General features: G+C 45.4%; 2 protein-coding genes across 3 annotated transcripts; one reads left to right on the forward strand and one right to left on the reverse strand.

Moving 5' to 3' along the window:
- The first annotated feature begins 1 nt into the window (after position 1).
- On the forward strand, positions 2-16,080 carry Tp53 (tumor protein p53). Of its 2 annotated transcripts, none has more exons than XM_027946781.3 (11): positions 2-96; positions 10,129-10,229; positions 10,635-10,656; positions 10,745-11,017; positions 11,672-11,855; positions 11,937-12,049; positions 12,372-12,481; positions 12,807-12,943; positions 13,030-13,103; positions 14,477-14,583; positions 15,109-16,080. In XM_027946781.3, the coding sequence occupies exons 2-11, from the start codon at positions 10,156-10,158 to the stop codon at positions 15,188-15,190; spliced, it is 1,176 nt and encodes a 391-aa protein (XP_027802582.1). In that variant the 5' UTR covers positions 2-96; positions 10,129-10,155; the 3' UTR covers positions 15,191-16,080. The 2 variants fall into 2 exon arrangements, with proteins under 2 accessions (XP_027802582.1, XP_027802583.1); XM_027946782.3 differs by having other exon boundaries at positions 33-124.
- Positions 16,081-21,538: 5,458 nt separating this feature from the next.
- On the reverse strand, positions 21,539-27,930 carry Atp1b2 (ATPase Na+/K+ transporting subunit beta 2). The gene is made up of 7 exons (XM_027946906.2): positions 27,216-27,930; positions 25,346-25,474; positions 24,925-25,029; positions 24,614-24,819; positions 24,189-24,245; positions 23,311-23,409; positions 21,539-23,195 (listed from the first exon to the last, which is right to left on the reverse strand). The coding sequence occupies exons 1-7, from the start codon at positions 27,325-27,327 to the stop codon at positions 23,031-23,033; spliced, it is 873 nt and encodes a 290-aa protein (XP_027802707.1). The 5' UTR covers positions 27,328-27,930; the 3' UTR covers positions 21,539-23,030.
- Between the last annotated feature and the right edge of the window lie 63 nt (positions 27,931-27,993).

Genomic DNA, 27,993 nt, shown 5'->3' on the forward strand with positions numbered 1-27,993 from the left:
TGAGCTCCTCAAAAGTCCAGAGCCATCATTCTGGGCGCAGGTAGCTGCGGGGCTCTGAGGAGAACTTGGCGACCGGGCTTGGAGCGTGCTTCCCAGGTCGGTGACACGCTCCCCTGAGGTCGGGGTAAGGTCTCGATTGAGCTTGATGAGTCTTCTCTGAGTCATGGGCTCTCGACTGCTTGTATTTGCAGCTCCAGAGAATCGCGGGGTTTGGGGGGGTGGGAGCAGCGGGGCTTCACTGGGTAAGGGGAAATGGCTGGCGGGATCAACATGGAAATGCAGTGTTGGGAGGCTTGGGTGTAGATAACGGGGATGTTACTATCAGCCAGACTCAAAGCTGAACACTTGGGCACGGGGTTGGACTTTGGGGAATCTGGAGCCTTCCAAAAGCCTACTCCCTCCCCCTGGCCCCCCCATATGCCCCTATCTACCTAGAGCAGGATGCTGGGAATCTCTGAAATATGATGCACAAAGCACTAGTTTTGAGACTTTCTTGAGATGTTGGAGCCCATGACATCCTAGAAGAACCTCGGGTTCCATTCCAAAATTAATTGGGGTGATCGGGAAACCCAAGCCGCTAAGGTCCCCAACTTCCGGACCTTTGTCCTTTCTGAAGTGATCTCTCCAGTGAGCGCCCGGCTCCGTTAGCTGAAGAAAATCCAATTAAAGACTATCAGCTATAGATGTGGGAAGTGCTAAATGAAAGGTTAGCCCGCGAGACGGGGCAGGATCCTGCAGGTCTGAGAGGCCGGGCAGCTTCGTTATTGTTTGGCTCTACATTTACATTTCTGCTACTTGCAGCACCATTTCCGGTTTCTCTTTGTCGGAAGAGCTCACTGTTGTCCCAGTAAGAGGGAAGTAGAAAGAAAGAAAATGTATTTTACGCGGGTTCCTATTTCTTGCGGAGGGAAACTGTTCTACCCCTCTTCCATTCTTTTTCTGAACTACTTTTTATTGCTTTTGCAAAGGACCGGGTGTTTGTTTTGATACAAACCTCAGGCCCTCCCCCTCTTTGAATGGTGTACTCCACCCCCCGGTCGTCGACAATCTAGAAGGACGCTACCATTGCGTAGAAAGACGTGGGGGGAGGTGTGTGTAGAAGGCAAAGCCTGGGTTTGTTTGGAAATAGGTACATTCAGGAATCAGCTTTTGAAAGAGTGCAATGATAGGGCGTTTGTTTCGGAAACACGATTTATCCAGCATCCGGTTTTGGGCTGAGCCATTCCAATTCTGGACGCAGACCGAACGTCGTGAAAGCGGAAGGGGAGGGCTTGCGGAGAGACACCCCGAGGTCCTAAGTGCAGTCCGAGTCCAAGCCAGTTCTGCCCAGTGGGAGGTAGCGGAACACTTCCAAATCCCATGCAAATCAATTTCTCTTATATGCATAATTTGGGGCTGGTCGTTTCTTTCACTAGTTACCGCCAACTTTATGTATATAGATCTAAAGCTTCGGCTTTTGGTAGCGGGGGTGAAGGAGGGAATGCTTGCTGTGGAACGTTGAAGGGGGGAGGTGCGCTGCAGCAAGGGTTGTCTTGTTATGCAGATAAAGTCTCCCAGGTAACTGCCTTGTGGCAATCTCTGGCTGAACTAAGTGTCGGAATCCCAGTCTCTTCTTAATATGAAAAGATCTTTCCAAGACCATAACGGGGATGTCTCAGAGCAATGCCTGTGCCTGCTTCTGCTGTTTACTAATGTATATGTGTGTGTGATATATTTTTTGAAAGCCACAGTTTTCAGAACTAGCCCTGTGTCTGCAGAGGTGTGCAGTTTCTCTGAATAATTTAGTACAGTAATCCCAAGATATCCACACTAGGTGGGGGAGGGGGTTGATTCCAGGATGCTCGAATTCCTTACAGAAAAGGGCATAGTATATTTCCTTTAACTTATGCATATTCTCACATGTGCTTTAAATTATCTCTAGACTACTTATAATATTTAAAACAATGTAAATGCTATTTAAATAGTTGTTATACTGAATTGTTGAGAAGAAAAAAGATCTGTACATGTTCAGTACAGGCAGCAGCAACAACTTTTTAAAATAGAAGATGTGCAAAATTGTAGCAAATCAAACCTGGTTATGTGTAAAAAGAATAAATATATTCTAACCTAGAGTGGTTTATCCCAGAATCGAAATGTTACTTTGCCATTCAAAAATTAATCTGTAAATTACCAGTTAACAGGATTAAAATTCTATAATGATTTCAACAGATGCAGAAAAAGCAGTTGACAATATTCAAAAGTTATTCATGATTTTAAACAAACCTCAGAGCGAACTAATGAGGGAAAATTTTCTTGGTTTGGTTAAAAAGGCATCTACAATTGAGTATTAAGATACTTAATGGTAGAAAACTGAATGTTTTTCATCTTAAGATCAGGAACTAGGGCTGGGGCTCAGTGGTAAAAGTGCTTGCCTACCACGTTTGAGGAACTTGGTTCTATCCTAAGCACCACATAAAAAATAAATTAATAAAATAAAGGTATTTTAAAAGATAAGGAATTAGAAAAGGATTTTATTTTCATGACTTCAGCATTGTACTGGAGGTCCTAATCAGGCAAGAAAAAGAAATAATGATTAGAAAAAGAGTCTTTTTATTTACAGCCTGTGTGATTATTTATATAAAAAGTCATAAATAAATGGAAAATTCGAAAAATCAACCAGAACAAAGAAGTAAATACTGCAGAGTATTTACTTTTTTTTTTTTAAGACAGAGAGAGAGAGAATTTTTTTTATTATTATTATTATTTTTAGTTTTCGGCGGATACAACATCCCTGTTTGTATGTGGTGCTGAGGCTCCACCCGGGGGGTGGGGGGTGGGGGCTACCGCTTGAGCCACATCCCCAGCCCCCAGAGTATTTACTTTTAAAAACAGTAGCCTTGGGCTGGGGCTAGGGCTCAGAGGTAGAGTGCTAGGCACTGGGTTCCATCCTCAGCACCACATAAAAATAAATCAATAAAATAAAAGTATTGTATCCAACTACAACTAAAAATATATATATATTTAAAAAAAAAAAAAAACAGTAGCCTTCATAGTAGCATCCAAAACAGTGTCATGCTCAGGGATAGATTTAGCAAAATGGATAAAAGCTCTGCATTGAAAACTATAAAATATCACTTAGAGAATTGAAGGATGATTTAAATAATGGAGAGATTTCTATTGATGGATTAGAAGATGTAGTGATGAATCCCAATAAAAATCTTTGTAGTCTTGTTTGTACAAATTGACAAGCTGGTTCCAAATTGAAAAAAAAAAAAAATAGTACAGAGTTGGAGGTCTTCTTATTTTTATTTATTTATTTATTTATTTATTTTGAGATGCTGGGGATTGAACCTTGGACCTCCTGTGAGCTACATCCTCAGCCCCCAAACTGGAGGTGTTTAACTATCTGACTTCAAGAGTACAGTAAAGCTACATCAGGACTAAAGAACCAGTGAGCAGAATAGAGTCCAGAGAAAAATATATATAAATGTGGCCATATGATCTTCTACAAGGATGCTACTCCTAAAATAAAAGGAAAGTCTGCAGCAAATTATAATGGACCAATTGGGGGCAGTCAACTCATAGTTTATGTAAGATTCAGAATTGACTATAGAGTTGTATAATTGATCTAAACATAAAACCATGATGCATGCCTATAAGGCTGAAGCAGGAAGATCTGAAGTTTAAGGCCAATCTGAGTAACTTAGTGAGACCCTATCTCAGAATTTAAAAAGGCGGGGGCTGGGGATATGGCTCGGTGGTAAAGTGCTTGCCTAGTACGTGTGAGACCCTGGGTTCGATCCTCAGCACCACATAAAAATAAATAAAATAAAGGTATTGTGTGCAACTACAACTAAAAAATAAAGTTTAAAAAAAAAAATGCTGGGGATGTAGCTCAGTGGTAGAGCACCCCCTGGGTACAACGGCCACAATTGGTAATACAAAAATAAATAAATAAAAATAAAATAAATAAGTGCATACATACACACACATACACCACTCTGAAACTTACTTTCAGAAGAAAACCTGGACCCAATTCTTTTATATATATTTATTTATTTATTTATTTATTTTTTAGTTGGACACAATATCTTTATTTATTTTTATGTTGTGCCGAGGATCGAACCCAGGGCTTTTGCATGTGTTAGGCGGAGTGGCTAAGAATATAGGTGAGATAATAAAGGGAGCATATGGATTATTCATGAAACTGGGTGATAGATACATGAGGGTACGTTCTTTTTCCTTTTTGTAATGTGTTTGAATTTTTCCATAAGAAGTTTTTTCCTGTTTTTGTTTTTGTGGGCTACTAGGAATCAAATTCAGGGCCTTGGACCTATCTGGCAAGCACTCTGCCACTGAGATATATCCCCAACCCCAAAAGATATCCATTTTTTTTTTTTTTTAATTTATTTTTCACTTTTCGGTGGATACAACATCTTTGTTTTATTTTTTTATTTTTATGTGGTGCTGAGGATCAAACCCAGCGCCCCGCGCATGCCCGGCGAGCGCGTTACCGCTTGAGCCACATCCCCAACCCCTGAAAGATATTCTTATACCAGACTTGGTGAAACCTTAGGAAAACATTGGGCACAGTGGCGCATACCTGTAACCACAGCAGCTCAAGAGGCTGAGGCAGAAGATTGCAAGTTTAAGGCCAGCCTAAGCAACTTAGTAAGTCCCCTAAGTATTTAGGAAGAATTTGTTTTAAAAAATAAAAAGGGCTGGGGTGTTGCTTAGTGGTAAAGTGCCCCTGGATTCAATCCCCAATACCAAACAAAAAAAGAAAAAGCAAGCAAGCAAACTTAGGAAAATATTATTCAGTTTTTGAGACGTCCCAGATTCACATCCCTGGTTCTGCCCTATAGCTTTAAAAACCTTGGTAAATGACTTAATACTTTATACTTAATACTTGGTAAATGACTTAATACTCTCAGTTCCTTCATCTGTTGTTGAAACCTACCTTGCTTGCTTTTAGAGGGAGGCCTGTAAGTCTATAGGGCCTACAGCAGCTGATACTGTTAAGACTTATAATGGTCCCTGCCCCTCCTTGGGGTCTCAGATGAGCTTACTGCCTTCCCACCCCGCATTTCCTTAAACAATGACCCCATCACAACCATTTGGTAGGTCCAGTTCAGCTTGACACGTTCATATCATGGCCTCCACCATGTAGGCTTAGGACCTGACTTCCGTCACCAGACTCCGAAGCGCAAGAAGTAAAATCAAGAATCAATAAATGGGATGGACTCAAACTAAAAAGCTTCTCAACAAAAGGAAGCAATCAGTGATATGAAGAGAGAGCCAACAGAATGGGAGAAAACCTTTACCACATGTACCTCAGAGAGAGCACTAATCTCCAGAAGAACTCCAAAAACTGAACACACATACACACACACAAATAAATAAATAAATAAAATAAAAATTTTTTTAAAAAAGCAATCCAATCAATAAATGGGCTAAGGAGCTGAACAGACATTTCACAGAAGAAATAAAATCAATCAACAAACATGAAAAAGTGTTCATCATCTCTAGCAATTGGAGAAATGCAAATCAAAACTACTCTTAAGATTTCATCTCGGGGCTGGGGATGTGGCTCAAGCGGTAGCGCGCTCGCCTGGCATGCGTGCGGCCTGGGTTCGATCCTCAGCACCACATACAAACAAAGATGTTGTGTCTGCCGAAAAAACTAAAAAATAAATATCAAAAATTCTCTCTCTCTCTCTCACCTCTCTCTTTAGAAAAAAAAAGATTTCATCTCACTCCAGTCCAAACAGCAATTATCAAGAGTATGAGCAACAGTGTTGGTGAGGATGTAGGGGAAAGGGTACACTCATACCTTGCTGGTGGGACTGCAAATTAGTGCAACCACTATGGAAAGCAGTATAGATATTCCTCAAAAAACTTGGAATGGAAATACTATTTGACCCAGCCACCCCACTCCTTAGTTTATACTGAAAGGACTTAAAATTAGAATATTACAGTGACACAGCCATATCAATGTTTATAGCAACTCAATTCATAATAGCTAAGCTATAGAAAAAAACCTAGATGACCTTCAAGAGGTGAATGGATAAAGAAAATGTAGTACATATACACAATGGAATATTGTACTCAGCCTTAAAGAAGAATGAAATTATGGCATTTGCAGGTAAATGGTTGGAGCTCGAGAATATCATGCTAAATGAAATAAGCCAAATCCAAAACACCAAAGGCTGAATGTTTTCTCTGATAAGTGGCTGCTGATCCCTAATGAGGGGGGGAGATTGTACAGAGGGGAGGGGAGGGGAGGCGGGTATGAGGATGGGAAGGAACGTAGAATGAAATGGACATTGTTACCCTATATATATGTATGATTACATTACTGGTGTGACTGCACCATGTTCAGCCAGAGGAAGGAGAAGTTGTGCTCCATTTGTGTACAATGTGTCAAAATGCATTCTACTGTCACCAATTGGAACAAATTTAAAAATAATAATAACAACCTGAGTGTTAGAGACAAGGAGACTTCCTATGTCTGTGAGGCTGTTTTCCTCCAAGGAGTCAAATACCTTGAGCCACCATCCCAGGAAAGCCCCACTTCCCACTCCTTGTTTACTGAACAGCATTCCCTAAGAAAGTGAACTTGCATTAGCAGGGTGGGAACAGTACCACAAAAGTTGCACTAGGGCTGAGGCTGTAGCTCAGTGGTAGAGCACTTACCTAGCATGTGTGAGGCACTGGGTTTGATTCTCAGCACCACATATGAATAAAAAATAAAGGTCCATTGATACCTAAAATACATATACACACATATATATATATATATATATATATATATATATATATTTTTTTTTTTTTTTTTTTTTTAAAGCTGCACTTGGGCTGGGGTTATGGCTCAGTGGTAGAGTGCTCACCTAGCATGTTCGAGGCCCTGGGTTCAATCCTCAGCACCACATAAAAATAAATAAACAAAGGTATTTTGAAAACTCGATTACTTAAAAAAAAAAAAGCTGCACTAACTCACAAAGTTCTCTCTAAAATAATTAGAACAGGGCTGGAGTTGTGGCTCACTGATAGAAAGCTTGCCCAGCAAAGGTGAAGCACTGGCTTCCATCCCTAGACCCACATTAAAAAAAAAATTTAAAAAAACTGAATAAACAAAGATGTTTGCTGCCCCTGTCCAGCAAGCGCAACTGAACCAAAGTCACATGTGACTTTAGGTGACACACAAAAAGACCACACAGACACAGGATACCTTTTTCTATGAGCTTCAGGATAGCTTCCCCCCCTCCCAGCCTCAGGCTCCCACAAGGGGGCAAGAGAAAGTCAGGAGAGGCTGGGGGGAGGGGGAACACATGTTCTGGAGTTGGCTTCTTTGCTGTTTCTTAGAACATTCTATCCCCAAAAAAGGGTGACAAGGGGTAGGATTACAAAGGAACAGGTGAGTGTAACTCAACCCCACCAGATAATGCCTGCTCCAGGAACCACACCTCATTATCCCAGCAGAGGTAAAGGTCAAGTTATTGAAGGGCACAATAATTGTTCATGTATTTCCAAAGCAGCTCCCAACAGATATTGTGTCCATCTACAATTGAAAATATTAAAAATAACAATAATAATTAGAACAAATATAAGAGGACAGTTATATTAACAGCTAACTGTTGTTGAGCTCTTATGATATGCCAAATACTCTGCTTTGTTTTATTTATTTTTTCATGATGCTGGGGATTCTACCACTGAGCTATATATTCCAACTCCTTTTCTCAGCTCTTTATAAAATGATGATGAATTAAAGTACTATTTTAATAATTAGGTACGTGTTTCAGATCAAAGGACACTAAAGCACAGAAAGGTTAAATAACCTCCCAAAGTTAAACAGGTGCTAGGTAGTGATCCTGGGATGCAGGCCGAGCCTGCCTACCTCCAGGGATTGCATGCTCGACTGTTATCTGTCCATGTTTCCCCAGATCCTAGCTGATTTGGCACTAAGACATAAGAATGAGTAAAACTTGATTCTTCCCTTCATGGGAACCAGATAACAACTATTTTGATTCACTGCTTTTAAAATAACAAACCTGAATTCTTTGGGATAAAAAGGGGTGCTAGGGATTGAAGGCACAGCCTTGAGCATGCCAGGTAAGTGCTTTATCACTAACCTACACCCCCAGCCTAAAACTCAATTCTTATAAAGTGAAGCAGCCAGAAGAATCCAATTGAGATAGGGTACACTATCAAACACAGGGCTTTGGACTTCTGAGCCTCCTCCCCTAAGACTCTTGTTTTGATCATTGATCTATAGGACACCCTGGGCCACCTCCATCTCTTTCTTTCCTCCCTGCTCCTGCTCAGCCCTACTCCAAATTGAGGGGCTGTGGTATCTGACCCTTTGCCAACCTCTCACTGAGAGGACTTTCTTCAGCTAAAATGTGCCTTAACCATTTACAGAAGAGAGCTTTTTACAGAAAAGTCTGATGATAGTAAGCATCTTATTCACAAAATTTTTAAAAAATATGTTTATTTTTTAGTTGTAGTTGGACACAGTGTCTTTATTTTATTTTTATGTGGTGCTGAGGATCAAACCCAGGGCCCCGCCCGTGCTAGGCAAGCACTCTATCACTGAGCCACAACCCCAGCCTCTTATTCATAAATGTTTGAGTGGTCATTTTTGATAAAAGCTCATTCATTTAACCTCTTCACTTGTCGAGTGGCAAGTGTGGTTATCAGGACGGATAAGATAAACAGTGTGAAAGGATTTTGCAAACTCTAGGTACATAAGAAAGAAAACCCTCTATCAACATAAAGGTGGAAGTAAATGTTAAGGAAGATTAGGGAAAAGCCTGCCATTAATGCCACTGCTTGTTTGTGGGGCATTTATCAGTTCAAGGCAGAAAGAAAAGTACAGTGAGCATTTTTGGTGAGTATCTCTTTTAGCAAAGCTCAAGAGAGATTTGGTATCAAGAAAGATAGCCTGGGGCTGGGATTGTAACTTAGTGGTAGAGTGCTTGCCTAGCATGTGTGTGGCACTGGGTTCTCAGCACCACAAATACATAAAGGTCCGTCAATAACTAATAAAATATTTTAGAAAAAGGCCAGGCACATGCCTGAAATCCCAGCAGCTCGGGAGACTGAGACAGGATGGTCGCAAGTTCAAAGCCAGCCTCAGTAATGGCAAGGCACTAAGCAATGCAGTGAGACCCTGTCTCTAAATAAAATACAAAATAGGGCTGGGGATGTGGCTTAGTGGCCAAGTGCCCCTGAGTTCAATTCCTGGTACCAAAAGAATAAGAAAAGAAAGATAGCCTGGTGCCAGGCATGGTAACGCACATCTGTAAGCCTAGCAACTTATCTCAAAATAAAAAGAACTGGGGGTGTAGCTCAGTGATAGAGCTCCCCTAGGTTCAATCAATCCTCAATACCACAAAAATAAATAATAAATAAAACACTTCCCTGCCCTAAAGGTGATTATACTCTACTAAAGTAAACAGATGAAATAAATAAGGAAGAAGCATCAAACATTAAAATAAGGTGGCTTGGTGGAGTTGAGCTGGCTGGCTAAGATTGAGTGGTCTGTGGAAACATCCCTGAGGATGTGAGACACACAAATTGAGGTCTCAGTGGGAAGGAACCAACCACACAGCCAAAGGGGGACTAGAGTTGGAAATGAGTATTGTAGGGGGAACCACTAATTGATTGAGCAGAGAAGGACATTCAAGCTAGTTAGAGCCCCCAGGAAAGGAAAGGGGAAGGAATCCTTGGTAGTTGTTGAATCAAAGTGGTAGAGGGGGGTGAGGAAGGGGGTCTCCGGAATGGGCAAGAGGAGAGATGATCATTCTTCAGGATTTGTGAAGGCGATCCCAGAAATGGAGCTATGTGGAGGTTGGTGAGGTGCCCTTCCCCACAGGGAGGGAGTGGGCTAGAGTGCAAATTTTGGAAGGCTTGTAGATGTAATGGATGGTTAGAGGCCCCTCTTGGGTTATCTTTTCTGAAGAATTGTGTGACCGAAAAGCTGGCTGCAAGGAATGGTCAGGAGCAGCCTGAGAGAAAGGCAGAAGGAGCCCATCTGTTCCTGCTCCCCAGGAAGTCAGGCTGTATCCCCTCCCATAGCAGGTTCTCAGGCCCCATTGCCTAGGGTTGGATGTGTCTTATGCTGATTCTCACTTTTCCCCCTCATAGAGGCCAGACTGCATCCTGAACGCTGCTATGGAGGAGCCGCAGTCGGATCTCAGCATCGAGCCTCCTCTGAGTCAGGAAACATTTTCAGACTTATGGAACCTGTGAGTAGATGATTTTTTTTCCCCCCGCTTATTTATTTATTTGTTTGTTTGTTTGTTTATGGTACCAGGCATTGAACCAGAGATACTTAACCACTGAGCCACATCCCCTGCCCTTTGTTGTATTTTATTTAGAGACAGGGTCTCACTGATTTGTTTAGGGCTAAAATGCTGAGGCTAGCTTTGAACTCTCCATCCTCCTGCCTCCGCCTCCCAAGCCACTGGGATTACACGCATTCCCCACCATGCCCAGACTGAGTAGATCCCATGGGAAGGGCAGGCCTGCTGCCCAGTCCCCCACAGATTAACCATCTCTGCCTGCCTTCCCCAACCCAGTCCCCAGCCCCCTAGCAGAGACCTATGGGAAGCAAAAATCAATAGTGCTGACTTTCTGCTCTTATCTTTCAGACTTCCTGAAAACAACGTTCTGGTAAGGACTGGAGCTGGAGGGACTAGGGACTTGGTGGGCTAGTGGACTGGGAACCCAGCCTTAAGACTCCTCTTTTGTCCATCCACAGTCTCCTGTATTGTCCCCTCCTATGGATGATTTGCTGCTATCTTCAGAAGACGTTGAAAACTGGTTTGACAAAGGCCCAGATGAAGCCCTTCAAATGTCAGCAGCTCCTGCACCAAAGGCCCCCACACCAGCGGCCTCTACACTGGCAGCCCCTTCACCAGCCACCTCTTGGCCCCTATCATCATCGGTCCCTTCTCAAAACACCTACCCTGGCGTCTATGGTTTCCGTCTAGGCTTCCTTCATTCCGGGACAGCCAAATCAGTCACGTGCACGGTCAGTGGCTCTGGGGAACAGGCTTTCATATGACCTTTCAATGCCTAGTCATATTCCCCTATGTATTTTTGTTTTGTTGTTGTTGTTTTGGTCTGGAGCTTGAGGATTCCTCTTTAGCTTCTGACTTCTTAGACATTATTTACATTTTACCCATTTAGTCTGTGGACTTTGACCTCTGTCCCAAAGTTGAATTTTCTACTAGAGAGACTGAATCCAGAAGGTCCCTTGAACCCAGGAGTTCAAAGCCAGCCTTTGCAACACCATGAAACCCTGTCTTAAACAAAAAGCCAGGAATGTCATATACCTGTAAATCCAGCAACTTGGAGGCTGAGGCAGGAAGATGGCATGCTCAAGGCCAGCCTTAGCAACTTAGCAAGACCCTGTCTCAAAGAAATAAAAAGTATTGGGAATGTAGCTCAGTAATAAAGGGCCTCTGGTTTCGGTCCCTATTGCAAAAAAAAAAAAAAAAAAAAAAAATAGAGAAAATAAACTCCCTATATGTAGACCCTAACTCCATTATCTCTAGCTGCCCTCCCCTGTGGTTCCTGACATCTAATAGGTGCCCAAGCAGTGCTTGTTCATTAAATCTCCTTTTTCCCTTGTCTCATTTGTTGGCTTGTCCCCACCCTTCAACTCTTCTCCTTTCTTCTACAGTATTCCCCTTCTCTCAACAAGCTATTCTGCCAGCTGGCAAAAACCTGCCCTGTGCAGCTATGGGTTGACTCAACACCCCCACCTGGCACCCGCGTCCGCGCCATGGCCATCTATAAGAAGTCACAGCACATGACAGAAGTTGTGAGGCGCTGTCCCCATCACGAACGCTGCTCTGATAGTGATGGTTAGTGATCAGGGGCTTAAGATGGATCCAGCTGTCTGCCCAGGGTCCCCAAGCCTCTAATGTGTCCCTAATTGCTCTTAGGCCTGGCCCCTCCTCAGCATCTCATCCGAGTGGAAGGAAATTTGCGTGCAGAATATTTGGATGACAGAAACACTTTTCGACACAGTGTAGTGGTGCCCTATGAACCTCCTGAGGTTTGCTTTGGCAGCTGGGGTCTCTGGGAGGAGGGGACTGAAGGGATTGTCATTGGCTATTCAGGGGGAAGTAGGGAACTTTGTCTTGCTTTTTGTTTTTTTTTGTTTAAGTACTGGGGATAGAACTCAGGGCCTCACATATGTTAGGCCAGTGTTCTACCACTGAGCCACACTCCCAGCCTGCCTGCTTCTTATTCAGTGTCTTCCCAACCTTGGGAAATTTGCAGGGGGAAAAGGGTTACCCCTATTTCCTTAAGTGAAGAAACGGAAGCTTCTAGAGGCTGCAGGCCTCCCTGCCTGTCACAGATCTTGTTCTTCCCAGGTCGGCTCTGAGTGCACCACCATCCACTACAACTACATGTGCAACAGCTCTTGCATGGGAGGCATGAACCGACGGCCCATCCTCACCATTATCACGTTGGAAGACTCTAGGTAGGGATCCGCATGCCACCCTTCACACTGGCGTGCTCCTTTCCAGTCTCTGCCAGTCCCTGTCCCCACCCCCTACCACACTGTCACTCATTGTTAACTCTCACCCTTCCTCCACAAGTAGGACCTCCTCTGCTGTTTTCTCTCACCTTCCTATTCTCTGATTTGGGGATCTATCTTACCATTGGCTTCTCCTTAGTGTCCCTGGAGCAGGAGCTTAGGCTCCAGAGGGGGAAAATGCAATTAGGAGTAGGTGGGGCCTGGTTTACAGACAGGGCAAGTAGGACCCAGTTTTCTTACTTCCGCCTACTTCTCTCATCCTGTACAGTGGTAACCTGCTGGGACGGAACAGCTTCGAGGTACGCGTGTGTGCTTGTCCTGGGAGAGACCGCCGCACCGAGGAGGAAAATTTCCGCAAAAGAGGAGAGCCTTGCCCTGAGCCACCACCAGGGAGTACTAAGCGAGGTAAGTAGGCAGGACAAAAAGAGGTGGACGGGGAAGAGAGGGTGTAGTTCTGCCCAAAATTCACTCTTTTCTCACCTTTTCCCCAGCACTACCCAATGGCACCAGCTCCTCTCCCCAGCCAAAGAAGAAACCACTGGATGGAGAATATTTCACCCTTAAGGTACCAAGTCTGAGAGAAACACATAGTCTCTTGCACGTACTAATTGGAATTGAAGAAAAGATGTACTATTTCCTCTATTCATATCCTAGACTCTTAGAGTAAGTTATTATCAGATTGCAAATTTTCAGCCTAGCACTTTTGGCTGCTTTGCCTGCAATTAGGGCATTTGTCATCAGAGGATAGTGCTGCCTCAGACAGTGACCCTTGGTTGTACCCAAAGTGAGAATACTTGTACTATAGTATAGTGCTTCTCCACTTATGATGGAATCGCCTCCCAGTAAGCCCATTGTAAGCTGAAAACATTAACAAATCAAAAGAGCATTTGGGCTGGGGTTGTGGCTAGATTGTAGAGTACTTGCCTAGCATGTGTGAAACCCTGGGTTCAATCCCCAACACTGCATTTAATCCACCTACCCACCTAACTTCTCATACATCACAGGTGAGCAATACAGTATACAGTACAATATCATGGTCATGGTCATGTGTCTGACAGACCTGCAGCTTACTGCCACTGCCCCATATTGACAAAGAGTATCATATTACCTAATGCTAGTCTGTAAAAGACCCAAAATTGATACCCACTTTCTACTATCACTTTTGCACCATTGTAAAATAAAAAACCACTGTAAGTTCAGGACCATCTGTATTAATAAGGATCATCTTTCAAAAGGAAAATTGTGGGGCTGGGGATGTGGCTCAAGCGGTAGCGCGCTTGCCTGGTATGCGTGCGGCCCAGGTTCAATCCTCAGCACCACATACAAACAAAGATGTTGTATCCGCTGAAAACTTTAAAAAATAAATAAATAAATATTAAAATTTTTTTTAAAAAGGGAAAATTGTTGGGCTCAGGGTATAGCTCAGTGGTAAAGCACTTGCCTAATATGTTTGAGACCCTGGGTTCCATCTCCAGCCCTATAAAAAAGGGAAAAAAAAATTGTTTCAAGACAGACATGGTGGTGTATGCCTGTAATCCCAGTGGTTTGAGATGCTAAGGCAGGAAGACAGCAAGTTTGAGACCAACCTCAGTAACTTAGTGAGACCCTGTCTCAATAAAAAATGAAAAGGGGACTGGGGATGCAGCTCAGTGGTAAAGTATCCCTGGGTTCAGTCCCTTGTACCAAAAAAAAAAAAAAACATGAGCCAGAGACTTGGGACACTGAAGTAGGAGGGTTACAAGCTTAAGGCCAACCTTGTAATCTAGTAAGATCCTTTCTCAATAAAATTTGAAAAAAGGGGCTGGGGACTAGCTAAAGTCTTAGAGTGCCCCTGGATTCAATCCCTAGTAGTATGCCTCCATCCAAAAAAGAAGACAGCTAGAAAATGGTTCTGTGACTTTGCCCAACTTTCTCCATCCCCCTTTACCCCTGCTGCAGATCCGTGGCCGTGCACGCTTTGAGATGTTCCAAGAGTTGAATGAGGCCCTGGAGCTCAAGGATGCCCAGGCTGAAAAGGAGCCAGGGGAGAGCAGACCTCATCCCAGGTGAGTGACTGTGACTGGGCCCTGCCCCCTCCCTACTAGATGGGAAAACCATAGGACTCCATTCCAATTCTGCCTTCATGATAAAAGATAGTAGATCCCATCCCACTGGTCCTGTCCCTTCTCAGTGTTCCTTAGTGTTCCTCCTGTTATATCATACAACCATCTCCCTGTCTCTGGCTCCGCTAACCTAGCGATGAGCATGGATGTTTCTTTGCCATCTTGGCAAATCCTAACTCAGAGCTGAGGGGTTGAGGGATGGGGAGCCTAGTCATTTTATGAAACTGATGGGCAGAACCAGTTGGGGGTCACTCAACCCTGCCAAGTGCTAGCAGGTACTCTGTGATCTTGTTACTCGCCCTTCTCATGCTGTTTACTCGTGGTGTAGGGGAAAATGAAGGGATTGATACACACAGGTGCCCCCCAAGTGCTCAGTGAACATATCTGCCCGTGGTGTGACCATCTTAAATTCCCCTTGTGCCAGCCTTACGTCATCTTTCCTCACCCCCTTTTCTGTTTTCCCTACAGCTACCTGAAGTCCAAGAAGGGGCAGTCTACCTCCCGTCATAAAAAAATAATATTCAAGAGAGAGGGGCCTGATTCAGACTGACATCCTCTGACTCTTGTCTCCCACCCCCCACCCCTGCCCTCCTTCCCTAGCATTTTGGAACTTGGGTGCTTGAATCCCTGCTTAGTATAGGTGTGCCTCAGAAATGCCTAGGAATTCTGCCATTTGTCTTGTCTATAGAGTTTCACTCAAGTCAGCCTGCACTGGTGTTTTGGGGAGAGGTGAGAGCTAAGACATACCGGCTTAGCTTTAACTGTGAAGAGTGGGAGATGGAAGAAAATGTTCTTGCATGTAAGGGTTAACCTACAACCAGCCATCCGATGGGTTGGAAGCCCTTCTTCAACCATGCTGACCAGAAAAGCTATCTTCAAGTTGTTTAATTTCTCCTAACTTCAATACCCACATCTATAAAACGTTGATCATCGTACCTACCTCACGGGGTTTGTTGTGAGGGTTAATGAAATAACGTATGTCTGGCTTTGAACTGCCTTGTATTAGGAGGTGGCTGGGACTTGGCCCCCTTGTGGTTGTTGGTTTCCTGCCCCTGTTAGGGCGATGTGTTGATGGTTTCCAAGATTGAGCAGCTGGTTAAAGGGAAGGAGTTGCCAAGTCTCTGCCGGCCAGCCAAATCCTGTCCAACCTCTTGTTGAACCTTGGCACCTGAAATGAAATCTCATCCCATCCCACAGCCTGGAGGATTCCATCTCAGGCTTATATAGGATCTGTGTCCACCAAGATCTGTTTTACTTCCCCCATATGCTCAGGGTCAGGTTTTTGTAGTTTTGGGGGGTTTTTTAATTTTTTTTATTTTTTTATTTGTTTGTTGGCACCCTGCAAGACAAATCTGCCTTTGTCACCCCATACCCTTTCTCTCATTTTATATCCCCTTTTTATATCGATTTCTTGTTTTACAATAAAACTTTGCTACCACATGTGTGTTTGGTGGATGGGTGTCCACACAGGCTGCCTGGGCCCCCAGGTGCAGGGATGAGTAAGGAGGTCAAGTTGGGAGATAGCCCCCTGGGTCTCCAGGATGGGTGGGCTAAGGAGGGGGGGCACAGCGCTTAGGCTCCAGGAGGGGAACAAAGGCTGGGGACTGGGTCAGTCTGTGGGCTGCATGACAACAAGGGAGAGGGGTGACTCCATTCATAACTTGGGAACCAACTGTCCCTCCTCCCCTCCTGCCAGGGCTGGCACAAAGTTCTCACCCGCCCCTGCTTCTAGGGTTGGGCTGCTGTCTCCTCGGCAGCCTCTCACCAAGGATTATAGGATTTAAATGTCTGATTTAGCAAGCCTGAGCCTCCTGGGTAGCCATCTGCTCTACAGAAAAGGGGCAGGGTACCTGGGTCCCCAAGGGGAAGGGAGTGGGTGCTACTGGATGAATAGAAAGACCAGTGGAGGCCTGTCATGGGGTCCCAGGGAACTGGGGGCAGCTAAGGTAAGAGTTGGGGCTTTCCCAGCATCCTCTCATCCTGGGCCTGGTGCCAGGCAGTTGAATGAATTGAAGCTTTACACTCTGCCAGGAAAACCTTTGAAAGGGCTTCTTGGGCTAGGGAGGACAGTCAGGGTTGGGGAGCCCAGCATCTCCTGCCTGCCCTGTTGCTTAGTGCTGCTGACTCCTAAGGAGGGGGTGCTGGGGGCCAGGCTTTCCCCATTGGAGGCTGTGTCTTGAGCCAGTGCCCACAGGGATAACAAGTCAGTAGGCATATGGCTTGGCCTCTTGTCTCTTCCCTGATGGTGGAGCGAGGGGTCTAAGGTACAGAGAGACCTTGGAGCCACCATCTATATATAACCTATAAGTCAGTGCCTATGGGGGTTTGCCTTGCCCATGTCCCAGACACCTAGGAAGACACCCCATCCTCAACACCACCATTTTTCTTGCTCACTAGGAAATGAATATCAAATGCTTTTCCAAGAGACCCAGCTTCACTTCTTTGGGATAATAACTTTATTCATTCATTGGTGGTGCTGAGAATCAAATCCAGGGCCTTGTACATGATAGGCAAGTGCTCTACCACTGGGATACACAACCCCAGCCCCAGATACTTTAATATCTTTTTTCCTAACCTATTAGGCAAACCAGAACTCCTGAAACTCAGTTCTTCTTACTCCTTGAGAAGCAAAGGACACTTAGAAGCTGCATTTGTTCCTTTTTTCTCCAGCTTTATTGGGAGGTACAATTGACCCTAAAATAGGTACACTTGAGCATGGCATGCTAATGCTCACCTACAGTCCAGACACTCAGGAGGCTGAAGTGGAAAGATCTCTTGAGCCCAGGAGTCAACATGTACATATCATAGGATTATTACTGCAATTAATACAGCTCTCACCATGCAGTTACCATTTGTGTGTATGTGGGCAATAAGGACACAAGATCTACTCTGCAAATTTCTGCTAAACAGAAAAGTTGTCTTTTTTTTTCTTTTCTGTGCTGGAAATTGCATGGATCAAACCCTAGCCATAGTTGGCATGTTCCTCTAGACTGTGTCCTCAGCTGTTTTTTACTGTTGTACTGCAAAAAGCCAATCCGTTCTGGCTCCATAGATTCCTTCTTTGTGAGCTGATTTTCAGGCCAGCTCTGCAGTGAGCTGTGTGAACTTCCATGAGTCACAGACCTCTCTGGTTCCACTTATTGCCATCTTTCTTTCTGGCTGTAGTCATATCATCTTTCCATCTACTCAGTGGGTTTTCACCTGTGCCTTACTCTACCAAACAGTGAGGACCTGAGGGCAACTCTGCCCTGCAGCTGAAAAAGCCCTTATCCAACTGAGATCTGGAATCAAATCTTACAGTTTCCTCCTGGCTCTAATCCAAGTTTGCATTTTTATGTCAATATGTCCCTTTTTCTTTTCAGCAGGGCAGAGGAGTGTGGGAATTGAAACCAGGTCCTTGACTGTGCACTATCCCTCTATCCACCATTCTATTTTTTTTTTTTAAAGAGAGAGTGTGAGAGAGAGAGGGAGAAGAGAGAGAGAGAGAATTTTTCAATATTTATTTTCTAGTTTTCGGCGGACACAACATCTTTGTTTGTATGTGGTGCTGAGGATCGAACCCGGGCCGCACGCATGCCAGGCGAGCGTGCTACCGCTTGAGCCATATCCCCAGCCCTCTATTTTTTAATTTAGAAAACTTTACTAATTTCAGTAACTCAGGTGCCCAAATCTATAAGTGGTACTCTGGGAAAATAGAGCCTTAAATGCTTTCATTGTTAAAAAGGAAAGAAAGGAAACAGCTGGGGGCCCATACCTATAATCCAGCTACTCTGTGGGGCTGAGGCAGGGTTCTAAGTTCCAGGCCAGCCTGTGCATCTCAGCTAGATCCTGTCTTAAAATAAAAAATAAAATGTTGAAGAGGGCTGGGATTGTGGCAAAGTACTTGCCTAGCATGTGTGAGACACTGGGTTTGATTCTCAGCACTGCATATAAATAAAATAAAGGTCCCTCAATTACTAAAAAAAAATATTTAAAAAAAAAACGTTTTGAGGGTATAGCTCAATGGTAGAGCATCCCTGGTTCAATTCTCAGTACCATCAAAAAAATAAAAATTTTGCTGAGGGCTGGGAATGTAGGCTCAGTGGTAGAGCACTTGCCTAGCATGAATGAGGCCCCAGGTTCCATCCCTGCCATAAGGGGGAAGAAAATTATGCTGACTTCATTAATATTAAAAACTTTATGAAGATACTAAAAAATGAGAAATCAAATTCATTTATAAATATAGATGCAAGATTCTAAAATATTATCAGAATAGAATAGTGAATTTTTAAAATGTTATAACCAAATAGTTTATTCAAGGAGTACAGAATTGGTTTAATAGAGAATCTATCAATGTAATTAATTATATTAACAAATTAAAGAAAAAATTTATATGATCATATCAACAGATGCTGAAAGGAATTTCATTAAATTTCAGCAGCTATTCCTTAAAAAAAAACACACTTTAATTAAAACATAATGGACTGGTATTAGAATACCAATAAGTCAGTACTATCCTAAATAATTAAACACTAAGATAATTTCAATTAAAATGGAAATTAAACCACTGGTTTAAAAAAAAAAACTGCCATTTGGTGGGGGAAGGGGAGGCTTGCTGCGGATTGAACCCAGGTCCTTACACATGGTAAGCATGTGTGTTCTACCACTAAACTATATCACCATCCAAAGTTTTAAATTTAAAGAAAATAATAAATGCCCAGTAGTTGTTTAAAAAGCAGGATGGGGGGTGCTAGGGTTGTGGCTCAGCAGTAGAGCACTTGCTAGCACATGCAAGGCCCTGGCTTCGATCCTCAGCACCACATATAAATAAATAAAATAAGGAGGTATTGTTTCCAACTACCACTAAAAACTATTAAAAAAAAACAGGATGGGAGGCTGGGGATATAGCTCATTGGTAGTGTGCTTACATTGCATGCACAAGGCCCTGGGTTTAATCCCAGCACCACCAAACAAACAAACAAAAAAAACAGAATGGGACTATGGGTATGGCAGTGGTAGAGGGCTTGCCTAGCATTCAGGAAGTGCACACCTAATTCCCAGCACCACACCAAAAAAAAAAGGGGGCGGGGGGAGTCCCTATTTCCTTGACAGATACCAGAAAACATCTATAAAATTCCAGAAATCAACCAGGTGCAGTGGCACACTCCTAGTCCCAGCTACTTGGGACACATTAAGACAGGAGGATTCCAGGTCTGAGGCCAGCCTGGGTAAAAAAAAAAAAAAGGTCTGGAGATATAGCTCAGAGATAGAAGACTCTAGGTTCAATCCCCCAGTTCCTGGGGTGCGGGGTAGGAAGCCTCCTGTAATCAGATCACTATGTCTTGGCTTATGGATTGGTAGACAAGCCAGGGGAAGTAACGAGTCCGGATCACTGCATATAGGAACATCATTATATGATCAAAGTTGATATTTCAACTCAATGTGAATAAATTATAGTTGTTTTCAAATAAAGTTAGCACAACTAGAAAAATAAAAATAATATTGGGCCAGGTACAGTGGTCAATGCCTGTAATCCCAGAAGCTCTGGAGGCTGAGGCAGAATTGCAAGTCCAAAACCAGCCTCAGAAACTTAGCAAGCCCCTAAACAACTTAGTGAGACTCTGTCTCTAAAAAAAAAAAAAAAAAAAAAAAAAAGAGCTGGGGGTGTGGTTAAGTGCCCCTGATTACCAAAAAAAAAAAAAAGTCAGGGCACAGTGATTCACAACTATAATCCTCACAACTCTGGAGGCTGAAGCAGGAGGATCACAAGGTCCTCTTGGCAATTTAACAAGACTTTTCTCAACACACAAAAAAGGGACTGGGGGTGGGAGGCTGGGCGACGTGACCTACTCCTATAATCCCAGTGGTTCAGAAGGCTGAGAAAGGAGGATCATGAGTTCAAAGTCAGCCTCAGCAATGGCAAGGCACTAAGCAACTCAATGAGACCCTGTCTCTAAATAAAATACAAAATAGGGCTGGGAATGTGGCTCAGTGGTCAAATGCCCGAGTTCAATCCCCAGTACACCCCACAAAAAAAGGACTGGGGGTGTAGCACAGTGATAGAGCACCCCTGAGTTAAATCTCAGTCACTTAAGGGGAAAACCTGTGTATGCATTAAAGTTGTTGTTCAAAGTAAATACTAAGACCAACTTGTTGCAAAAACAAAAAGCAAAAAACAAGCCCCACAAAGAAAATAAAAATTAGCTATCAACACATTCCCTCCCCCATAACCACAATAAACATTGTATATATCCATTCATCTTTTGTTTTATATGCACAGCGTGTGTGTGTGTACATAAAATTAGGACCCTACAGTTCCTAATCTCTTTTGATTTTGAAATCTCTTTCTCCTGGTCAATTTTTCCCACCTGTCTCTAAACTTGTGGATACTCTTCTCTGCCAAACTACTCCATCCTTTTAAGCTCCAGTTTCAAGCTGCTTCCTCTAAGAAACCTTCCCTTCAAAGCCCCCAACAGAAAGTGTGGACCACTCTTAATTTTGTCATTACCAATTCTGTGACCTTCCTTGAAGCACATCGGGGTCTACCATGTATGAAAGTTTCTCCTGTGCTCTTCACCTCTCCCATTAAACTAGGGAGCTCCTTTGGGACAGGGAGTCTGCCTGTTTCATAAGTATGTCCTATGGTGCCTAGAATGCATACAATAGGCACTTTATAAGTCTCTCTGTACAAGAGAATGTAGGCTTCCTTCCCTCTTGAGTGATCTCAAGATAGTGTGTATTAAATTAGTTGAAGGCGAAGAGGTTGGATGCTTGGACACTGGAAGGAAGGAGTCAAAGCTGGGAGCAGCCATTAAAACCGGCATAATCCTTGGGATCACCCAAATCCACCCTCTACTCACCTCCCAGGGTGGTTCTAAATGATCAGAAAGGAAAAGCCTGCACACAGGGCTCCGTTTATGATATATATTTATATATATAATTGCTCTTATTTTATTGTACTTTATCCTCTTTTTACAGTAGATCTGACACAGGCATTAAATAACTGCAGAGACCATTGGGGAGGAGGAGGGGGTGCAGGAAAACATGGGGACCCAAAAGGAAGAGAGAGATCCAGGGAAAGGAAAACTCCACTTGTGGGTGGAGTGTAGAGGCTGCAGCATTAATAAAGAAAAGGAAAGTTAGAGACGGTGGGGAAGAGAAGGGAAACCAGAGGAGAAGGAGTTAAAAATGCATCTCTAACTAAGGAATACTCAGAGCAGGAGACCCCTCATTTAACATTCTATGGGCATTATGGGTTTTTTTAAAAAGGCAAACGGGTCTGAAGGAGATGGAGCCAAGAAATTCAGAGCCTAGATTGACGGGAGTATTTGAAACTTTCAGGCTGGCATGCAAAGGGAAGGGAAGGAGGTTGTGGTCAGCCCATAACTTGTTAGGAAAAGCCAGAGAGAGGATGGTGGGGGCAGCTCTGGGCTCAGGGGAAGGAGGTGGACTAGTCCCCCCAGCCAGCTGACATTTCTAAGGTGGCCACTGGGGATGGAGCCAAGATGGCTGCCCCTCCCCCAGAGCTCCCTGGGAAATAGAACTTGAAGGATATTCTGGGAAGGCAAATGGGGGAAGGGAGCTATATCGGTAAAAACAAAGTGGATATTCAGCCTAGGTCAAGCGGGCTTCTCTGAGTAGTAGCTATTTGGATAACAGGAGGGACCAGGAAGGAATTGGAATCAGGGATCACTACAGAATTTTCTAGAAGAATCAACATGGACTCCTCTCTCAGTTCCTCATTTGCTGGCTCATGGAGTCACCATGAGATGAAGCAGGATGTGCCATGAAAGAGGGAAAAGGCCACAGAACCAACTTGTCCTTAATTACAAATGGCTGCCTTTTAGAGGAGGTAATAAGGATAGGCAGGAGGAGAGGAAAGACCTGCTGGAGGAACCAGAAAAGTCAAAGCTACCAAGACAGCAACTGTAGAGACAGGAAAAATGGATGCAAGAGAGAAGGGTACAAGAGCTAGAGCTTAGGAATGGGAGAAGGGAGTACCAGGTTCATTTCTGTGAAGGAAAGGGCTGAAATGAGATGTGTGTGGGTGTGTGGGGGGGTGTAAGTAGGCATTTTCTATGCTCTCAGGGAATGAGGGCAGAAGTGGGAGCTCACAACTAACTCAGAACTAGAAAGACTTCTAACTTCTCTGTAGTCATCTTGGTAGTCAATCTATTTGTCTCTGGCTGAGCTAAGTATAGGTGGCTCAAAAGATGGTGGACAATGTATATAGTCAGGGAATCACAATGGACATCAGGTTGGGTTGAAAAGTCAAGGAAAAGGGGGTGAGGCTCAGACAAGTCATAGCTCTGTTATAAAAAATACCTTTGGGGGTGAGGGAGGGATCAGGCAGGGTCAGGGACATTCCAGAAGCATCCACAGGAGAAGTGGGGGCAGGAGGAAGAGGGACCTCAGGTTTTGTTGATGCGGAGTTTGAAGGCCACACGGCCAGCAAACTTGTCTCGCTCATCATCTGTGGCGATGTTGGCAGCATTGATGCGGCATTCTACATTCACCTCCACATTGGGGGTCACATTCAGGAATTTCACAGCCACCAGGGGCTGTGTGTAGTTCACCTGGGTCAGAAGAGGAAAGTTGCAGATCTAATCCTAGGACAGCTCAGCCTCCTTCCCCAAAACCCCATAGCATCCCCTCAAAGGAGCCATCATCCCAGGCTCCCATGGGACTTACATGGAACTTTTTGCCATAGTAGGGGAAGTACATGAGGTCAATGTGGCCATTGGCAGGGAACATGACAAAGTGACCAAGATTCTCAGCATCTTCATTTCGCTGTAGGGTGCAGGAAAGTAGGGAGTGAGCATGTTAGAAGTGGCAGACACCCAGAAGTTCACTAGATTTCTCTTTGTATTTCCTTCACCCCAAATTATTCCTATCTTGAATCTGTTTCTTAAGTTGTGCATTTGGTTATGGTGTGTCTGTATAACTATACAAGGGGATAGCCTGTCTCTCATCAAACAGGGAACTCCTGAAGGATGCTAATGACACCAAAACTTCCTACTCCACTACTGCCCCAAGTTCTTACCCCATCCTTGGGAATCGGTTTCTGGAGCAGAGCCAAGAGAGAACAAATAAACAATAAGGGTTCAGTAGGAAGAAAAGGAAAGGCTAATGGAGAAGGACAAGTTTCTGGAGAAGTTAGTGGGGACAACAGGGTTCCAAGGAGAACTTAATGGTGGTAGCAGACGGTTCTAACAGATTAGCAGCTACCAGATACCTAAAGGGAACTCGGATGGGAGGGAGAGCAGGAGAAATGGACAATCTGGAAATAAAGGAGAATATAGAAAGCTTAGGAGGAGAAGCCAGAGGCCAAGGCATTGATAAAGGAGGGGATGGGTCTATCCTCAGGAGACCTAGGTTCTGCATCCTAGAGAGAAGCTAGAGGAGTTGAGAATCCCTTAGAGTTAAAGTCACACTGGAGCCCACTCTTACCCCCTTGTCCCTGTAGTGTTGGGGCCTCTGGGAGCAAAAAAATGGTAATAGAAGGATAAATTACTTGGAAACCAGGAAGGACAAACAGGTGGATGGATGGATAAGGTCCACAAACTCACCTTCCCAGCACAAGTAACATTCATGCTCTGATTTGCGCCTGCATAGAAGTTGATCACCTGGAGTGAGAAAGGAGGGTGGTGAGAGTTGGAGGAAGTCACCTTACAGGCATCCAACTTTAGAGCTTAGCCTCTAAAAACCCCATCTCTCTTGTCCTTTTAGCTATTCAAACAACAAAAAATCTCTCTAGGGCTGGGGTTGTGGCTCAGTGGTAGAGCACTTGCCTAGCACGTGTGTGGCACTGGGTCCGATCCTCAGCACCACATAAAAATAAATAAAATAAAGGTATTGTGTCCATCTACAACTAAAAAATAGAAAATAAAAATCTCTCTGATTTCCATTAACCCCACTGAAAGGATGCAACAGTCAACAGGTGGTGGCCCCAGCTCCCTCCTCCAATTTCCCTGGGGACCAAGGCCATGGGTACCCGGTTCATCTTGATGAAGACACAGGGCTGCCCAGTGCTGTAACCATAGTGGGTAGGGTCCCCGATGCCAGAGCAGTTGCCCAGCTGGGTCCGGTTGAATTGGCAGGCACGTTTCGGGTAGTTGAGGACCCCATTATCTGGCTGCTCGTAATAGCGCCCAGGGCGGCAGACATCATTCTTTTGGGCTTGGATGGAGTCGTTGTAAGCTAAGGAGTGGGAGGGAGAGAGTCACAGGCCTAATGTTCTACTTCCAGGGTCCCCAATCCCCTGCCCAAGGTTATATACTGGCACATAGCCAGCCACACACTCACGCTCCAAGAACTTGTTGAGCTTCTGAACATGCTGATCCCAACTTTCAGTGTCACTAACGTTGACAATGACATCAAGGTTCTCAGTCTTGGGGCGAATCATCAAGCCTATAGCCAACATGAGCAGGAATAGGAGTATATAAAAGATGAGAGGCCACACACAGAGGAAAGAAAACATGGGGAACCCCAGGGTGAAGGAGGGGATAAAGATCTGAGATGGTCTTCCTGTGAGTATCTCCCAACCCCCAGATCACATCGCTTCCAGCTGCATGATATAGGAAGGAAGGCAGATTTCAAGAATTTCCCAGCACATGGTGATTGGGTCATCAGAACCAGTCTCCTGCAAAGAACTGTGAGTTCCTTTTGAAGGTTTGGGGGCACAATGGCTGTTAGAGTAGCTGGTAGGGGGAACCTCATCACTCACCCGGTGTGGCCAGTCGATCCTGGTACTTGGGGGTATGGTCAGAGACAGTCTGTAGCATCACCCACATGGTAAGGGTGAACATGGCCGTGAGGAAGCCATAGAAGACAAGGTAGAAGAGGAGGATGAAGGCTAGGACAAAGGAAATAGCAGATTCTAAGTCTCCCATCATGATCTTACCTAGCCCCATTTACCATTTTTCCCACTCACATGTTCTGCCCTGAGTTGGGCTGCTGAGCCACAGGATGTCTTCGAGCCTACCCCGCGGTGCCAAATGAAACAAACTAGGAAAAGGCAGTGTGTCCAGCTTCCAGCCATGACTCCAAGCCTACTGCTGGTCCTAGGGCACAGTGAAGCCTGACCTTGCAGAGGCCACAATAAACCCTAACTTTCATTGCTGTGATAACCACAAGAAGAGGCCACTGTCATTTTGCCCCTAATTACACTTCCAACTTCTCAATCATGCAGGGTTCTGAAAAGGAACATTTTTTTTACCCTATTTTGGTACACATGCTCAAAGCTGTCTAGTGCAATGACTTTTAAAGCTGGCACTGGCCACTATTCACAGCTAAACTGTCACCACCCTGCAGAGCCTGGACCCTCAGGCTCAAAGAGCAAAATCTTTCTTTTGGCACACCACAGCATCCAAATCTTCAAAACAGCTCCTGAAATAAAGGGCCTAACACTCTGGCTCAGCTACAAAGTGTCGGAGACAGCTGTCAGATCTTCAGCAGACACCCCCCCCCCTCAACTCACACATGGAACTCTGGACAAAGACTGGGAGAAAACCTGAAATTCCCCTGTCTTCCCTTGACTCCATCTCTCTGTCTCTGCTCTCTCACAGCCTCATGTAAGGACTTGTTGTTCCCACCACCCTTCCACCTCAGAAGACACTTCCTCTGTGAAGTCCTCAGATTGTCCCAGGATTCACAGATCCCTCACATCACAGGGGCTGGGCCTCAAGCTCCCTGAAGGCAAAGATTGCATTAGATTCTCCTCATGGGCCAGTAAAGCCCTAGATAGGTGGTCTGATGAGGACAGTGTCCAATCAGAGTGGATAAATTGTAAATTGTCACAGAATCCCTTGGGCTTGGACTCCCCAGCTTGACAATCCCTTTTAGAAGAATTTCACCTTCCATCTGCACCTGTGCCTATCACCAGACCCCTGACCTCATCAGGGTTCCTCCACATCCCCTGAGTCTTGCCATGGTAAGGTTGGGGAAGGTTCCCCAGGCCATTGGAGTTCCACAGACACCAGGACTGATGATGTACCAATTTCACCAGTGACCACTCCTCCCTCCACCATTGACATTTGAGCAGAATATACAGCCCTTAGTGTCGCCCCTTCCCCAGCAGCATCCTATCCACAAAGCAGCCACGAAGGCTCCAAACACCCAGTAGTGAGATATAGACAAACAACTTCCGCTGTAAAGAACCCTCCCACACCCCCCTCCCAGACCCGCCCCCTCATGAATGTTCCCAGGGTCCAGGGGTTGGGCTCCAGCTAAAAATAGACGGGGTTGGCTAGCTGGAGAGAGCTGGAGGGAGGGAAGCGGCACTCTTTGGAGGTTGGGGGTTGACGGTGTACTGTGACAAGCACAGAGCAGGAGCTCCGCGGCGCGGACACGCGCGAAGAGCTCGCGACCCCCCGCCCGAGGGGGCTCCGCAGGGGGCGGGAAAGCAGCAGTGACCTACTTTCTCCGCCTCCGCGGCGGCCAGTCGGGAAGATTAGACCGGTGATTCGGCCCCCTCCCAGTTCTGAGCCCGGCAGGGGGGCCGGACGCCAGGGACCCGGCAGGGGAGCTGGGGCCTCGCTGGAGGGACCCTGCACCCTCGAGGCGTCGCCCCGCTGCCTCCCCCAGACCCCTCGTACCCCAGCTGGTCCCAGTGCGGCCCATGAACTGGTGCGTCCTCGGATTCCACACGAACTCCTTCCACTCCTCAACCACCTGCCCGCAGCTCTTCTTCTCTTTCTGGATGACCATCTTGGCCGCGCGGGGAGAGTCCCGAGGCGGGGCCCGGGGCTGCAGAGAAGCGGGGGCGACACGCGCCGAAACCCTTCACACACTGGAACGCGCGGGAAGCGAAGGCGGAGGGGGCGAGGGAGACCCCCCCTCAGATATGCAGCTGCTGTAAATTCCGGGGTGCACGGCCACGCGCTGCGGGGTGCTAGCAGCCCGGCGGAGGTGCACCGATCCTAGGCCCCCGACTGCGATGAAAAGGGGGGCTGTCAGAGCAGGGGAGGATGATAAGGGGAAGGGGTGCGAATGCAGTTTCACCCCGCAAACCGTCTAGAAGCAAAACGAAAAGGGATGCAAGAACAGACGGCTACAAAACCCGAACGAAACGCAGAAAAAAGCGGGGCGCAAGGAGGCAGGGAAAGGTGGGGGAGGGGGCTGCCCCGAAATCCGAGATGCAAAGAGGCTGTGGAACGCGGCAGGTGGCGGTTCAAAGCTCCTCCGCCAAGCGGAGACCGCCGCACCACTGGTGGCCCAGCCGTGGGGGGTGGGGCGGGGACGCGCAGTTGAGGGACAGACTGGGATGGGGGGTCCCCCAGGCGGAGGCTCCGCTCCTCAGCAGTGCGGGGCCCCCAGTCGCTGCGCGCGGTCTTTATACTCTGCGACTCCGAGGGTACCCGCCCTTTCCCACCC

The sequence above is a fragment of the Marmota flaviventris genome, chromosome 17 (genome assembly GCF_047511675.1).
Source record: "Marmota flaviventris isolate mMarFla1 chromosome 17, mMarFla1.hap1, whole genome shotgun sequence".
Classification (NCBI taxonomy): Eukaryota; Metazoa; Chordata; class Mammalia; order Rodentia; family Sciuridae; genus Marmota; species Marmota flaviventris.

Excerpts from the sequence above, each read along its gene's own strand:
- Atp1b2 (XM_027946906.2), bottom strand. The coding sequence starts at position 27,327 with ATGGTCATCCAGAAAGAGAAGAAGAGCTGCGGGCAGGTGGTTGAGGAG. Across the intron at positions 24,820-24,924 it reads GCTCAACAAGTTCTTGGAGC|CTTACAACGACTCCATCCAA; the intron begins GTGAGTGTGTGG and ends CCCACTCCTTAG. Across the intron at positions 23,410-24,188 it reads ATGTTACTTGTGCTGGGAAG|CGAAATGAAGATGCTGAGAA; the intron begins GTGAGTTTGTGG and ends TGCACCCTACAG.
- Tp53 (XM_027946781.3), top strand. The coding sequence starts at position 10,156 with ATGGAGGAGCCGCAGTCGGATCTCAGCATCGAGCCTCCTCTGAGTCAG. Across the intron at positions 11,856-11,936 it reads ACGCTGCTCTGATAGTGATG|GCCTGGCCCCTCCTCAGCAT; the intron begins GTTAGTGATCAG and ends AATTGCTCTTAG. Across the intron at positions 12,944-13,029 it reads ACCAGGGAGTACTAAGCGAG|CACTACCCAATGGCACCAGC; the intron begins GTAAGTAGGCAG and ends CCTTTTCCCCAG.